The sequence below is a fragment of the Daphnia magna genome, linkage group LG5 (genome assembly GCF_020631705.1).
Source record: "Daphnia magna isolate NIES linkage group LG5, ASM2063170v1.1, whole genome shotgun sequence".
Lineage (NCBI taxonomy): Eukaryota > Metazoa > Arthropoda > Branchiopoda > Diplostraca > Daphniidae > Daphnia > Daphnia magna.
Genome location: NC_059186.1, coordinates 4,177,311 through 4,191,938, shown reverse-complemented (window position 1 = coordinate 4,191,938; position 14,628 = coordinate 4,177,311). Strand labels below are relative to the sequence as shown.

Here is a 14,628-nt window from a genome sequence, read left to right as displayed (position 1 = left end):
TTTTTCTTCTGAATCTGTTTGCTTGGCAGCTTGGCTGATGACAGCTGGCTTGATGAGAAAACTAATATTTTTCCCTCATTCAGCATTGAATTTTAATCATAACGGGCAATTTTTAATGAATTTGTGTAGGTCAATTGTTTTTGAAAATTTTGGCTTTTTCGTTTTCTTTTAAAATACTCATAAATGTAGAAAACTAAAGTTTTTAATATAAACGTAGAAAACGGAGCGGCAGTACTGGCGCGGCTGTGCTGGTGCGCCAGCAACGCGTTGGTCCAATTAAAAAGGCATTGGCGCTATATCTACTAGCTTGCGTTTTATTCAAAAACGATATAATTAACGGAAAAACTAATCTTCCAACCTAAATCGGCTTTTATTTTTGAGTATAACGTGTGTGTTTTATCGAATTCTAAGAGATGTCAATTTTTGCAGATTTTGGCAAAAATGAGAAGGCTATACCCTTCCCACTTTGTCATTTTTGGCTAAATTTAAGATTTAGTAAAAAATACATGATTCCGATTCAGGCCAAAAATGGAAAAGTGGGAAGGGTATAAGCCTTCCCACTTTCGTCAAAATCAGCGAAAAACGACATCTCATGGAATTCGACAAAAATCCCACGGCATAATCCAAATTGAACGCTGATTTCGATTAAGTCGGTCTTAAAATATCGGGCTCAATTAATCAAGTAAATGGGGCCCGTAAAAGAAGCAGGCCAAACAGGAATGGTGGCTATTACTAATTATGGGAAAAGAACTTCAAAAATCTTTTGAATGAACACAGTTTTTGTGGATAAAAAGAAAATGTATTTGTGTGAATTCTTTTTATTGAAATCGATTTAAAAATTAAACACGAAATCAAAAAGCGTTGCATCAACCAAACTGGATTTATAGTGTGTCGGTTAAGATATCCGGAATCACTGGATTAGTGAGCCAAGAAAGAACGTTTGCTAGATGTATTTGTTGATTTTCGTTCATAGAAGTCATGAGAGTTTCTAGTATACCTTGCATTTCTGCAGATGCTGTTCGAGCGTTGATTATCTCCATGAGCTGTATCCAGGCTTCCAAATAATTTTCCCAGTACTGAAAGACTAAAGAAAAAAATCCATGACATGAATTATTCCTAGCCTTCATAGATAGCTTAAGAAGCGCAATATCATTTCTGATATCTCCTCCCTTTGAGAGGTAATTAGAATCACACTTTTGCTCTGAAATCACGTGTTTTAAATTATCAAAAGCATCGAGAGCCGTTGATGTAGATTGATTCTTCTCGTCGATTAGAAAATTCCGCAGAGACGGAGCCACGTACTTGGTGAGGCAGCCGAACAAAATGCAACCAAGACCAAAACCTACGTTTACATTATAATCTTGACTGGTTAGGAGAAAAACTTGGTTCTCGATTGCTCCTCTATATTCACGCATAATCAAGAAGTTGTAGATGACTTGCACTTTGACGGCGGCCTCCGGGTTGCCAATACTGAGACACAATGTCCTCCAGACGGAGGTGTACTGCTTCCAGTGTTCGCTTAGTGATAGATATTTCAGATGACATATATCGTTGCGCGCGTTGATAGCTTTCCTAAACGTGGCACTGGTAATAGAATAGGACGCGTCAAGAAAGTCAGCCATTCTTTTGCGGTTAATGTCAATTCTTCTTACCATTTTCGCATAGTCAAAAGTCATAGTCAATAGTGGCGGGTAACTGTAAGCCGTTGTCGCATAGAAATGCTTTAAGCGCTGGTGTGACTATGTGCGTTAAACAAAAGAAAAGGATGATCGCAATTTGATTGGCTTCATCCAAATTAACTTCCGATGATATTGGTTGGATTGATCGGGGCGGGGACATCGCAGACCCTTTCAATTTATGTTCTGGTATGCTTACTGACGTCCTTCTCGATGATGTCTCGTTACGGTAACCATTTCTAGTTTGAACCATTTTTAATTCTGTTCTTAGTTGTTGATAAAGCACAGTAATTAACTTTATTACATAAATATATTCACCTTTCATCGAAAATGTTCCATGTCAATCTACCGGCGTGTTCCTTTTTCTTCGTAAATTCGTTTTCAGGAAGCAAGTTTCAGGAAAGATATAATGTTTTTAGAAAAATATTAACGCCGCGATTTTTTGAAACATTGTTCAGACACATCCTAACAACTTTCCTAAAAAAGTGAAGAATAAATTATTATACTGCAATATGCTTCTTGTCCGTTTTTTGTGTGTGCCCGATTGGTTCATGTACAAAGGCTGTTTCATCAACTGGGAAACTTCAAATGATAATCAGCCGGCTCCAATTCCATGGGGTTTTGTAGTAGTCTCCTTTCTATTTCCATCTGTTCGTATATCAATTCAAATTAAATTCAGATTAAACAAATCAAATTTGCCAGCTCACCTGAAATAACGATATCCGAATGCACAAGTTTATTTTAGTTCCAATATCGGCCGCAGGGCGTATACTCCGAAGCAATCGCTCACCTCGCCTTACCTAGTCCCCAATAGGTCAATGGCACAACTCTTTATAGAATACTGTTTTTTGACGTTGACATATAAAGAGAATGCAAAGTTAAATTATTTAGTTCTCTGCTTCACTTCTTCGCTTATGAATTGTTGATCAAAAGTTACGTTTTAGAAATGTTAACCACACCTACTGTACCACTCATCATCTGCCTGCCAATCAGCCGAGGAGGCTGAATCCTGCGTAGACGTAGGCTAGGAGGCAAATAGGTGAATAGCATAACTCTTTTTATAAATCTATTAATTAGCGTATCATCTTTGAATGTTGACAGATAAGAAGAATGAAAGTTTCCGAATATAGTTCACTTTTTCGTTTTCAAGTTTGTGATCTGAGGTTACGTAAAAAAATAGTTAAATCCACCAATCACTCATCTGGTCGCCAATGGTGTTTTACCATCAAAATTCACTGTATAAAAGGGTTGATAACTCATTTTAAGGCAAGGTAGGGAAAGCTGGTGACTTAGCAGTTGTGGGAAATCCCACAATTGTATAGTACAAGAGGCGAATGGAATGTGCAGTTAAAGGTAAGGCTGGTGGCGAGATCTGCGCGCAAAGCACCTGTAATTGCACATTCCATTCCTAAGCCGGCTTGAATACGCAATTTAGTCCCATCGCGTTGCATGTGTGCTGTAGGAGGCGTCGCAGAGCTGGCTAGACTTCTTGATCGTCCAGATGGCCTAGGACTGGAAACAGATGCGAGAATGTCTGTGATCATCTCTGTGAGGATGGTCCCCCATCCAATATTGTGATATTCGTGAGTATACTCCCGTGGTATACGCACAATATGATGGTATATCACGTGAAATGTGAGAACATTTAAGCTGGAAGAAACCTCCGCTAGGTACAGATTCTTCTGGGTCAGGTTACTGAAGAAACTTCGGGTGGGGGATACCCGATGTTTCCGACTACTCCTCTGACGATTACTACATACACACCACGATGGAACTCGATTGCTGCTAGTCAAGTCACACTATGCGGCCCCTACCGAAAATATTTGATTTATTTTTGAAACGGAGTTTTTGCTTAAATTAGCATATGAAACGCGATTCGAAACTGTTAAAACCGTATTTCTGAAAAACCATGTAGATTTTCACGTGTTTGCCGCCAACGTTCTACACGTTACTTTAGTAACTACTGGAAATTCAAGCATTGCTAATTTCTTGTTTGATTTCCACTACACGACCAAAATAATTGTTGAATATTACCCGGTGTAATTAAGTTTAGCTGCCGTTGCTAGGGCTAACAAGCCGAAGACAAGGAGGATGCAATTCTTCATTTCTTGGCCGTCTAGTCGGATCGTTAACAAGCATACGTAGATGGGAACTGTATATACGATACAACCAGACTGTTATGTGTTGTAATCAGCGTCTGCACGTTTGTTATCACCATCTGCAATCTCATCATTTTATAACGGCAAGTTTGTTTTTAACCGCGACTGTCAATAATGACAAGCTGGCTTTTCACAGCGGAATGTCTTTAAACTGAGTGGTGAAGATTAGGCGTTACAAAGTCCACGGCAAATCAATGTCCACCTTGGACAGCACCAACGTCCTCGATAAACACATATTCTATTTATCCACTCTTCCTCCTCTGTGTATTAAATTAGACTCCCCACCCTCTCATTCATATCGTGACCAAGGGTACGAATCACGTGAAAGCCCAAAGTGTTTGTAACCTGTTGCCTTATATGTTTGTGTCACATTGGTTTCATAGTCTAAACGATAACAATAACAAAACTCGCTACATTCGATTTCAGAGTATATTATTTCCCGATTAAATCTTTTATTGCATAAGCCTTCCCTTTTTTTTTTATTAACCTTTTTGCACTACCGGCACTTACGATTGGTTTCACGTTGTCAATATCACTATTCATCTTTTCTTGTTTTTCTTTATGGATGACCTTATTCTCTTCTGTTGCTTTTGTCCTTTTCTCTTTTAAGGCAAGTTTCTGTTTTGCAATAATATCCCACAAATTATCGGCTATTTCAGAGTTCACTTCATAACTAAGTTTGTTTTTCAAAAAATTCTGAAAAAAAAAAAAAAAAATCCATTACAATAAAAGTTGTGCTATGGTGACTTAAATGCATCATTACCTTGAAACTAGCTTTGCTAACATTTTTCCATTTCTTTGGAATATCCCCATGTGCAAAGATCTTTTCTTCTGCATCACTTACTAATTTTCCATTGTCTGTCAGAGTTGTTACAAAACTTGCCCATTTTTTACATTCTTCGTAAGGGATGGGTGCAAGTCCTTTACTCAACAATTTTTCATTCTTCTGTTTAAAGTAGAGATCATTCGAGGCTTTTGAAATCAAGATTCGCAATTGTTCATCAATTACAGAATTCACTTGATAACCAGGAAATGGGTGAACAAAACTTGAACCCTCTTTAACTTCCAACAAACATATTTTGCATGGTCGCTTGAGTCTAGTTCACACGTACGATAACAACTTAACTCCAAATTATCAGCGAAATAGTTATGACGACACCTCGGCTGCGACCCTAAAGATACGTAAATTGCAAATAATCATTTAATTTCTGCTTCAATTAGACATAGGTGATATTGATAATGGAATTTATTTTGATCAATGATTGATAAGTCATCCCACTCGAAAACCGCAGTTTAGCCTATTTGATGTCACTCAATTTTGTCGTTGGTTCCGCCACGCCGGTTCAAGCCCCGCTAAGAGTTAAATACTTTATCCTCATTTAACCAGAAAAAAAAATTGTGTTGTTGTTGTAAAAAAAAACACATTTTCTCCTTGAATAGATATACGACCACGTCATTAGCGACACCATTTACGAGTGAGACATCGAAAAGGGACCTTCTAAGCTATAGACAGCCGCTCGTGCGGTTTACGGGGTTCAAAATCAATCAATGAAAAATGTGGAGCATTTGCTGCTCGCAGCCGTACGTTACCTTCTTGGTAGCGGGCTACCGTCGGCGCTATAGATTTAGCCAGCAGAGGTGAAGCAGCTAGGAGAAGCGCCAGCCAGAAGAAAGCAATCATCTTGGTGAAGACACTTATCGTCACAGCATTTGCAGCAACAACAACAACAAAACAAAACAAAAATGTCAAGTTAGTTGAATTATGAAACGTGCGTCTCAATTGGTTGATGCACAAGTAAAAAAAAAAAAGGAATATTTAAAAAATCCCAGCGTGATTAATGAACGGACGAGAGAAAGCCCCATAAACACAAGCAATAACAACAAACTGATGGGTGAATAACCTTTAGTGCCACCTGTTGCTGTCTGTATAACCACGACCGTGAATCTGGCCGGCGGGATTTAGTTTCTTTATTTTGTTTTTCTTTTCTTCCCCCGTTTCTTATAGGGCAAACAACTCTCATTTATCCGAGCTGATTAACAGCAGCCCCGTTTGATAACATAATTACAGAGAAATGGTTTTAATGACATGAAGAGACGTGTCGATCTTTTTCAAGAAACAAAAAAATGAAAAAAACAAAATCCAGAATCCGAAATTTCAACGAGAAATTGAAAGGGAAAAATGGAAGCTCACCTAAGTCGACCGCATTCCGTTTCTCTCGAATTAGCTCTTGTTTGTTCGAGACGCGTGGCAGAAGGCAAGTCGACGTGAATCGTAGGTTGTAGTCGTCCTCGATCCGGCCGGTGCGTTGACTGAGATGCGACAAAATACCTCCGTTTGTTTTCCCTATTTCTTTCTTTCTTTCTTCCTTCCTTTCTTTCTCGCTCGTAAAACAAGTTGCGCAAGCTCTACACGATTTGACGAGATTCCGATATGGTGAAAGATTTCCCACCGAAGACGGCTGGAGGAAAGAAGAAGAAGACAACAACAACAACAACAAAAAAGGAAAAAAAAAGGAAAAAAAAATCTTCGAAAACCGTTAGACCTGAGCGCGATGGGACGTTCACCTCGGAAAGATTTTTTTACTCTCTGGCTAGTTTAATTGTTATTTTTTTGGGGGGGGGGGATTCTCTTTCTCTCTCTCTCTCTAGGACGATGTCGGCATGGCTGATTATGGAATTGAACAGCCTTATCTTTTTTTTTTTTTTTTCACTTCCGCCTTCTGTTTGCCTTCAAACCGGATCTGCTCTCGTGAAAAAATGATGATCAATTCGTCGCCACTTCCCTGTGGGATGAGCGTCAAGTCAACACCGGCTCGAGTGGAATGCACGCAATGTTTTATAACGCTGATCTGAAATTCTTTTTGCCGTCCGTCGTAGATGAGGAAAGGAAAGGGGGTAATCCACGGCCTAAATAAGCAGAAGAAAACACTTGTTTGTTTTTGTAGGTTTTGGCACGAAATAATCCCGAAAGCGCCACAGGTATTTTATTTTTTTTTTTATGGGAATGATGAAATATTTACATTCCCTACAGTGAAACGTAGGAGCACACTAACGAAAACCAGTTGGAGAATGCACCGGATGACTTGAACGAGTCCGCTCTCGGCCAACTCTACCGACTGACTAAGCTGTGGCAGGCTCAAGCGGTGCTATCACCTCACCCAATAGCAGCTGTTTAAGACGGTTAGCCTCCGGCGATGGCGGAAGAAACAGAATGGGGAATTGATGGCAATGACAGAAACGAATACAAAAGCCGCTCCATGTCTCGTCTCCCCCACCTACTCCGCCCATTGAAAAGATTTTGGGGGAAAAAACAGGCACAAACCTTAAGATCTTAGATTCCCACCCACCCCCTCGGAAAAAACAAAACAAAACAAAACAACTTACATACGAGAGGCTTGACAAGATGAAAAGAAGGAAACAAAACACGTCAACATTCACCGTAATTATCATTCACCTTTAACTATAGGTACGCTTTTCCAGGTTTTCCTGTCGGCCTTTTCGATATCCGCATCTTGTGTGTGCGTGCGTCTCTGTTGTGTTTGATTTTTGAAAAATATATTTCATTGAACAAGTAGAGCATGAGGATTTTTTGGGCGATTTTCCGACACGTTTAATTGATTGTTTGGCCTTTTTTTTTTTCTCTCTCTTTTTCTCCAGAGTACCAAAATTTTTTTTTGGGTGATGTGTGTCATCGTATTTCTCCAGGGATAAAGTGAACTATTTTTCTCAAACGCTGTTGGTTGTTTGTTTTTTTTTTGCTTTTTTCGCAAAGTACTCAAGAGCTCGAGGAAAAAGAACAGCTATATCTTTTTCTGGATCAATAAATGTCCATTAATTTTTGAAATCCAGCGTCAAGTTTGAACCCCTACTAGCACAGCAATCAGCCGAGATACAACCAGCATACACCTGGACCTATTGACTCGCAAGACAATGAGCGAAAAAATTTCATAAATATATTTATGTTTGGCCTCAATACAAAACAATTTTAAATTCACAAAAAAAAAAAAAAAAAACATTTGACTTGGTACAAAAAAAAGGTAAGACAGGCATTTTGTGTAATCTTCCACTTTTCCTCTCAGTCAGTCGGACCTGACCACGGTGTGGCTTTCAGATCTTGGTCGGGTGGCGGGGCAGCGGTCCCTTGCAAATTGTTTTGGATTCCATAAGGTTTCAGGTGGTATATCAAATACTCGAGCACGTACATTTCGTTCGGAGAAACATAATGAAAAGACACGGCCGTATCCGAGCAGCAGTCAAGCCCCTAAAATTTCACCAGAAATCATATGTAATTATTCAACGACCAAGAAATATGGCACAATGCTATAAGACGTCCCACCTCTCTGGCTGGATAGTAAATGTACTGCCAGAACCAAAAGTCTTTCGTTACGTGTCCTGGAATCAAATGGTGTTCGGGAACGAATGGGAAAAACCGACCTCTGCCATACGAATCTCTGCTATCACCAGCTTTTATGTTTAGATTGGCTAGGCATTTACCTGATGGAACGTAAAATCAGTCAAAAACATGCATGTTAACAATGAGCACCGACCGCACGATTTTTACCCATTTCGACATCTTCAGCACCTCCAGGGTCTTTTCTGCACTTTTTCGAATCCGTCAATCCTTCTTCGACAAATCTCCTAGTGGCTTCTTTACTTAAAACATATCCTACGTCAAACAACGACAGCCTTTAACTTAAACGACACATCATCCGCATTGAAGAGCAGAGGAGAAAAGTGTCTTCGTCGTACGTCATTTAGAAAATAACGTTATTAGAGACAGCTACCAATTTTCCCATTTGTTTAAGTTGGTAAATCATTTCAGCAAAAAGTGTACGTCAAATTTGCTTATTATTTAGATTAACAGATAAATAAGGACCATCATTACCAGCGCCACCGCTGAAATATCCTTGTTTGACGAAGGGTTTAAATTTATGGCCGAATGCAATGGGCTCCGAAGCATTGTAGGGTGACAACATGTAGCGGAGATTCTCCAGCACCACATAACTGTAAAAATAGAAATAAAATGTACCACAATAGATAGACGCGCACGCGAAACGATTATTTTCATACGTGTCATCATCGGCTTTCATAAACCAATCAGCTTTGTCTCGGTAGTTTTCCCAAACGTGACGGTATGCTTCGCGAGTTTTCCCCCAGAGATTTTCACGACCCTCTCCGACAGGTAACGCCACCGAAGGCAACGACTCGTCTGTGTTGACGACGCACAAGAAGGAAACGCATCAATTTACAGCTATATCAAATGAAAATGGTGATATACGAACCTTTCACCGAGCTCATGAATACGAGTATGTTGCAGCGTTTGCCCCAAGTGCGCTTAACATGAATCGCCTTTTTCTCGTGGTTCTTTGGGCCCGTCATGACCCAACACAGCACACGAACCTTTTCGCGTAGCTCTCTTGCCACTTCATCTTCACCTGCAACAAAATCGAAAACAAATCCGTTCACTTCCTTTACACTATTTAATCAAAAATAATATGGTAACTCGGATACGATCACAGAAAATGCAGGGAAACGAGCATTTTGTTTTCGATGGCCCTGGCGTTTTTTTGTTTTTTCATCGCTGACAAAGTACTATAGTTCAAAAGGAAGTAAGTGAACATGAAGTTAAGGTTGACTAACCGGCGTGGGAGTCTTCGTGTCTGCCATGCAAACCGAAATCACGAACAGGACCAGCGAGACTTTCCATGTCCTCTTCATTATGGGCATCACCGTGATCATGCCCGTGGCCGTGTGCATCCTCACCATCATCTCCTGGAAAACGTGGTTTATGTCTGATGGGAAACACCAATTCACCAGTTAGTGCTAGCCCGATTTGACTTTAATCAAACAACCTCTTTGCAACGTGCAGAGAAACTGCTTCACCGTTACTTAGTATGAAATTTTTTTGCATTGTTTAAGGTCTCTATAGCAACTTACACATAGTACTTGATTAAATTACAGTTGCACATTTGGAATTATAGAAATTTGTAAAATATAAGAAAGTTAGAACGTAGATAGACAAAATCACCAAGTTAAATTTCAAGAATTTGTCTTACAACCGGGAGAAGGGTGAATGACTTGATAAGCGGATTGAAATGAAGATGTAAGCCAGGCAAAAGCCAAAGGTCATTCCAGCAGCAAGGGTCAAAACCGATGAACGGCTTAACGACCTCATCCGGGAAGACTGAAGGATGACCAAAGAACCAAACCAGAAATGAGGGTTAAAATTTTAGTCGGTGCCACCTTACAACCTGATTTACTGACCGTATTACTTTTCTTATCTACAAAAATTTACGTTACACCATTTCAAAAGTAATAAACGATCCTGAAAATGAGGTCGCAATCTAAATTATTCGTTACTTGGTAAAATAAATCCAAAAGACAAATGGAATGCACATGTATCGTTTAAGCAAATCGGTGTCCACAGCAACCTGACTGAAACTGAATCGCCGGCTGTAGCAGATTTTTGACGTTAATTTTGCCGGCATTAACGCCATCTAGGAGAGACAACTGGAGAAACGTTTGTAAGCCGTTTGACCACATTTTTGATCTCACACAGATTTCTATTTTGTCGAAATGCATTTCCCTAATGGCAAACCAATTCTGGTTCGTAGTTTTTACAAAATATGCCTTTGGTTAATTTAAGGCATTGCGTTTATAGTACGTTGTATGATTTAAAACTACAGGACTATTTAACAAAATACCTTCACGCTTCAGCAACCGACAGTCCCATTCTTTTCGAAATTCGGAAGCAATACGTCAATAGGATGCCATCTATCTCTTGCAGTCTTATTGGACAATCGGCGACGTTTTCTTTTACATTAAAATCTTTATATTCATTTCGTTCTGACCCAATTTACGTCAATATTCCTGGAGCATAGGATGATGCCTGGTAAGGTAAAATCTATTTCCCCCCGGCAGCCGGTGGGTCGCTGAGCGAAAGCCTTTGCTGCAAAGACGAATGAAATATGTATTTATTCATATAATATATAAATATGTATTGTATTTTTAAAATACATAAATATTGATAATATAATTTACATATTTCTTATGTGAATATAATTGTCTATTCCTCCTGTTAAGCGCCTTGGTCGGGTTTATGTTATGTGTTATCACGTTTAAATCAAATTTTTTAAATGACATTAGGTAATGTCCTTCCTTAAAAACGCCACTGGGTGTCGGCCTTCGAGATTTATTTACTAGTGAAAATAATTACTTGTATCCGGTTCCCTAAAAGTCGCTTTCCAAAATCCAAGTCACATTTTTCTGCATTACAGCTTAAAAAACAAATGACAAACGATCGCCGCCTACGACATTTGTAAACAAACACAAAATAAAAGTTTAAAATGAACAAAAACACCAACAGACTTAAAAATTTGCCCAGACACGTAGTTTAATACGGCTAATCAAATAAAAAATAAATGAAAACGAAAAGTTGCCCAGTTTACCCCGAGATAATTCTGCCCAATTTGCAGCCAATCACAAACCGGCGGGAGCCATAAAAATTTGAATTTCGACCGAATAATAAATATATAAAATGAAGAAAAACACCAACAGAATTGAAAATTTGCCCAGCCACGTAGTTTAATACGACGAATCGAATAAAAAATAAACGAAAACGAAAAGTTCCCCAGTCTACAAGCGATAATTCCCCCCAATTTCAGCCAATCACAGAACGGCTGGAACCCCCAGGGAAACAATAAACAGTTTGGGGCCCATAGCCACGGCATAGCTTTCCATCTTTACCAAAGTAAAATCTTTCAGGGAAATCTTAATTAAATATATTTTAACATGTAAAAAACAGAGAAATTTGACTTACAGTTGCTATCTTATGTACTGAGTGCTGCTTTTTATCGACATTAAAATATCAAGTGAAATAAAATAAAATAACAAGTAAGCTACTTGTTTTTTATTTTATTTATTTCTGTTCGTTTTCTTTTACTTGAAGAAACAACTACGGACTAACTATATTTTCCCGCAGCATCCAACTGATTGTGTAGATTTAGGTGTGAAATAGCTATTTGAAACACCAGTGTCCCTACCAAGCGGGGGGGAGAGGAATAGGCGTGACCGTCTGTTAAACAAGCGCTCTTAGTAGTAAACTGCTGCAAAAGAAATCCTACAGCCAGAGTCATAGATTACATTTTAAAATTTGACGAAATGGATAATTCTTGATAATTTCTATCCATTTCTGTAAAATTATTGCTTAAAAAGTAATTACTCGAATGGTAAACCGGTTAGCCATTTTTAGGGCAGGTCGGTGCGGTTTAACGGGTAGCGGGTAATTCCCTCCTCCCAGTCATACATGAAATTAAAATATTTATTATCGGGGAAACTATAAGCCCGAAATTTATAAATTTTACAGAAATGAATAGTTCTTGATGAGGGCTACATTAATGTAAAAGTTATGAAAAAATATTCATAAACAAAAAAGTTTGAAAAAGAATGAAATTTTTTACTACATTTAATGATGAAGGCCAAGGTATCATAAAGTAAAACTACATTTCCAATCACATAAATAAGAATAATCCATTTATTGTTAGGTCTCACCTTCCCAAGCTTTAAGTGAGAGCCCACAAGACCAAGACAAGAGTGCAAAATCTCAAAAAAAAATTCTTGTCTCAAACTTTTTTGTTTACGAATATTTTTTCATAACTTTTACAGAAGTGGATAGCCCTCACCGAGAGCTATCTATTTCTATAAAAATTTTTATTTCGGGCTTATAGTTTCCCCGATAATAATAATTTTAATTTCATAGATGACTGGGAGGAGGGGATTACCCGCTACCCGTTAAACCGCATCGACCTACCCTAAAAATGGGTAATCGGTTTACCATTCGAGTAATTACTTTTAAAGCAATTATTTTACAAAAATGGATAGAGATTATCAAGAGCTATCCATTTCGACAATTTTTTTTAATGTTTAACCAATTGTTTTCCCGATTATGATTTTTATTGGGGCAGGAAATTCCCTGAGACCCGTCAAACCACACCGACCTACGCAAAAAATAGCCAATCGGTTTACTACTCAAGTAGATCCTTTTAAAGCGACAATTTAACAGAAATGGATACGTCTTGATGAGGGCTATCCATTTCTGCAAAATTTGTCTATTCCATATTTATATTTTTACGGATAACGTCAAGTTATTAATACATATTATACCTAGTATATAGGATATATAGGATGTAAATATATAGGGATATATATAATATATAGGACGTAATATATAGGAATAATACGTATTACATATTTTATAGTAATAATACGTAGTAACACGTAAACTGTTTACGGATTAAATGTGAATTATGTGTTGGCTAGATGCTTAAGTATTGAATCGTTAAAAGACCGGAAAAGAATCGATTCTTTGGAAGGCCCTATCCTTTGGCATTGGCGTATTTATCGTCTGCACGTTCAGACGCCGTCTCAGAGACCTTGTTGGAATTTTCCCCAAAAGATGTGCTAATATCGAAATCGAAAAGCCCTAAAATATCGATTTGACCATTATTTTGACTGCCATCTGTTGGCTTGGTCGTTCCGTTATACTTTCTGGAAAATGTAATCAGGAGCCATTATAGAGATAAACTAGTTTAAATAACATTAAATAGAAAGTAACCATTATTGTAACCTATACTAAGAGGAAAATATTTAGACTATTTGGAATCATTTGTTCGGGTTCAACAGAACGCTTTGTTTGAAAATTTCTCAACACAGCCGCCACGGCACTTATAGTAATGCTCAAACTCGGGAACACTTTCAGGGCAAAAATGCATTGGGTGGACTTCCCATTAGGGTAGCTGTACGGGGTTTCTATAAGTCTGGTGCAAGTGTCTAGGGCTCGGCCCCGCGTTCGGTGCGGGGATAATTTTTTTCGGTGTGGTGATTTCGGTGCTCGGTGCAATCCCCGATTTCAATGTAAGGCAATCCCCGATTACTATACCCGATTTCAATCCCCGATTAGACCCTTTCTAGTACTGCTTTCTGCCACCAATGTTTCCTATTTCTTCTATGAAAACTTTTCTTGACTTTTTCTGTATGAAAGATTATTTTTTTCCCCTGTTCTAAGATAATTTACAAGTTTTATAAAACATCAGTACTTAAGAAAAATGAATTATACACACATATCTATTTGTAATATCCAGTGTTCTGTCTAATAAAACTTTCGTTAAAATTTCGAATAGATTAACGTAAAAATTGGAATTATTCGTTATTCGTCGAATAAAAAATTTTTTTATTCGTATTCGTTATTCTTATTCGTTGTAACTCCAAATTGTATCATTTCAAATACAATTTCGAATAAATAAGTAAAATATCCAAGGATGCGCGTTCTCCACAAAGGCGAAAATCTCATATGTGTCCAAGTTGGTTTGCTGGGGCTGCAGCGTCTTATGGAGAACCTACTCCTTCACGTTAAAAAATGAGTTTTTGTAACTATAATTTATATTTCCCCCCTTTTCTTTGTTACAGTGGGTAGGGGAGAGTGGGGGCAATTGATACACTTTTTGGTTTTTTGTATCTCTTGAAAAAAACTGAAAAATTTTATATAAAAATTGTATAGGATTGTAGCCTATTATCTCAGCTATTAAACAGTGTTTTTTTATGAGAAAAAATTAAGTTTAATAGTTGTAAATTGTAAAAAACTGAGGTCGCTTTGCTTCAATTGCCATGGTAGCAGGGCAATATGCAACAGCTGTTGGTTTGTTTTCATTAAATAACGAAATTTTAATAAAAAAAAAAAAAAAAAAAAAATACTAAACATAACATGTCGACGTAAAATTCAATTTTACATCCAATGG

General features: G+C 38.0%; 1 protein-coding gene across 4 annotated transcripts; it reads right to left on the bottom strand.

Annotated features, from left to right (window-relative positions):
• Positions 1-802: 802 nt before the first annotated feature.
• Positions 803-10,347, bottom strand: LOC116923555 (glycoprotein-N-acetylgalactosamine 3-beta-galactosyltransferase 1). 4 transcript variants are annotated; one of them, XM_045174075.1, is made up of 13 exons: positions 10,196-10,347; positions 9,476-9,627; positions 9,118-9,270; positions 8,906-9,044; positions 8,721-8,839; positions 8,397-8,501; positions 8,172-8,329; positions 6,027-8,096; positions 5,426-5,529; positions 2,384-2,476; positions 1,995-2,324; positions 1,653-1,915; positions 803-1,584 (listed from the first exon to the last, which is right to left on the bottom strand). In XM_045174075.1, the coding sequence occupies exons 1-8, from the start codon at positions 10,330-10,332 to the stop codon at positions 7,911-7,913; spliced, it is 1,149 nt and encodes a 382-aa protein (XP_045030010.1). In that variant the 5' UTR covers positions 10,333-10,347; the 3' UTR covers positions 803-1,584; positions 1,653-1,915; positions 1,995-2,324; positions 2,384-2,476; positions 5,426-5,529; positions 6,027-7,910. The 4 variants fall into 4 exon arrangements, with proteins under 4 accessions (XP_045030010.1, XP_045030012.1, XP_045030011.1 ...); XM_045174077.1 differs by lacking the exons at positions 803-1,584; positions 1,653-1,915; positions 1,995-2,324; positions 2,384-2,476 and adding exons at positions 4,251-4,531; positions 4,599-5,007; positions 9,892-10,019 and having other exon boundaries at positions 10,196-10,313; XM_045174076.1 differs by lacking the exons at positions 803-1,584; positions 1,653-1,915; positions 1,995-2,324; positions 2,384-2,476 and adding exons at positions 4,251-4,531; positions 4,599-5,007; positions 9,892-10,019 and having other exon boundaries at positions 10,100-10,279.
• Between the last annotated feature and the right edge of the window lie 4,281 nt (positions 10,348-14,628).

Bases quoted from the DNA above. Each gene is read 5' to 3' on its own strand.
- LOC116923555 (XM_045174075.1), bottom strand. From the start codon at position 10,332: ATGGCGTTAATGCCGGCAAAATTAACGTCAAAAATCTGCTACAGCCGG. The intron at 9,045-9,117 runs GTTCGTATATCA...TCGTCAACACAG, and splicing joins ATTCATGAGCTCGGTGAAAG to ACGAGTCGTTGCCTTCGGTG. The intron at 8,330-8,396 runs GTAAAAATCGTG...ACGTTCCATCAG, and splicing joins TGCTGAAGATGTCGAAATGG to GTAAATGCCTAGCCAATCTA.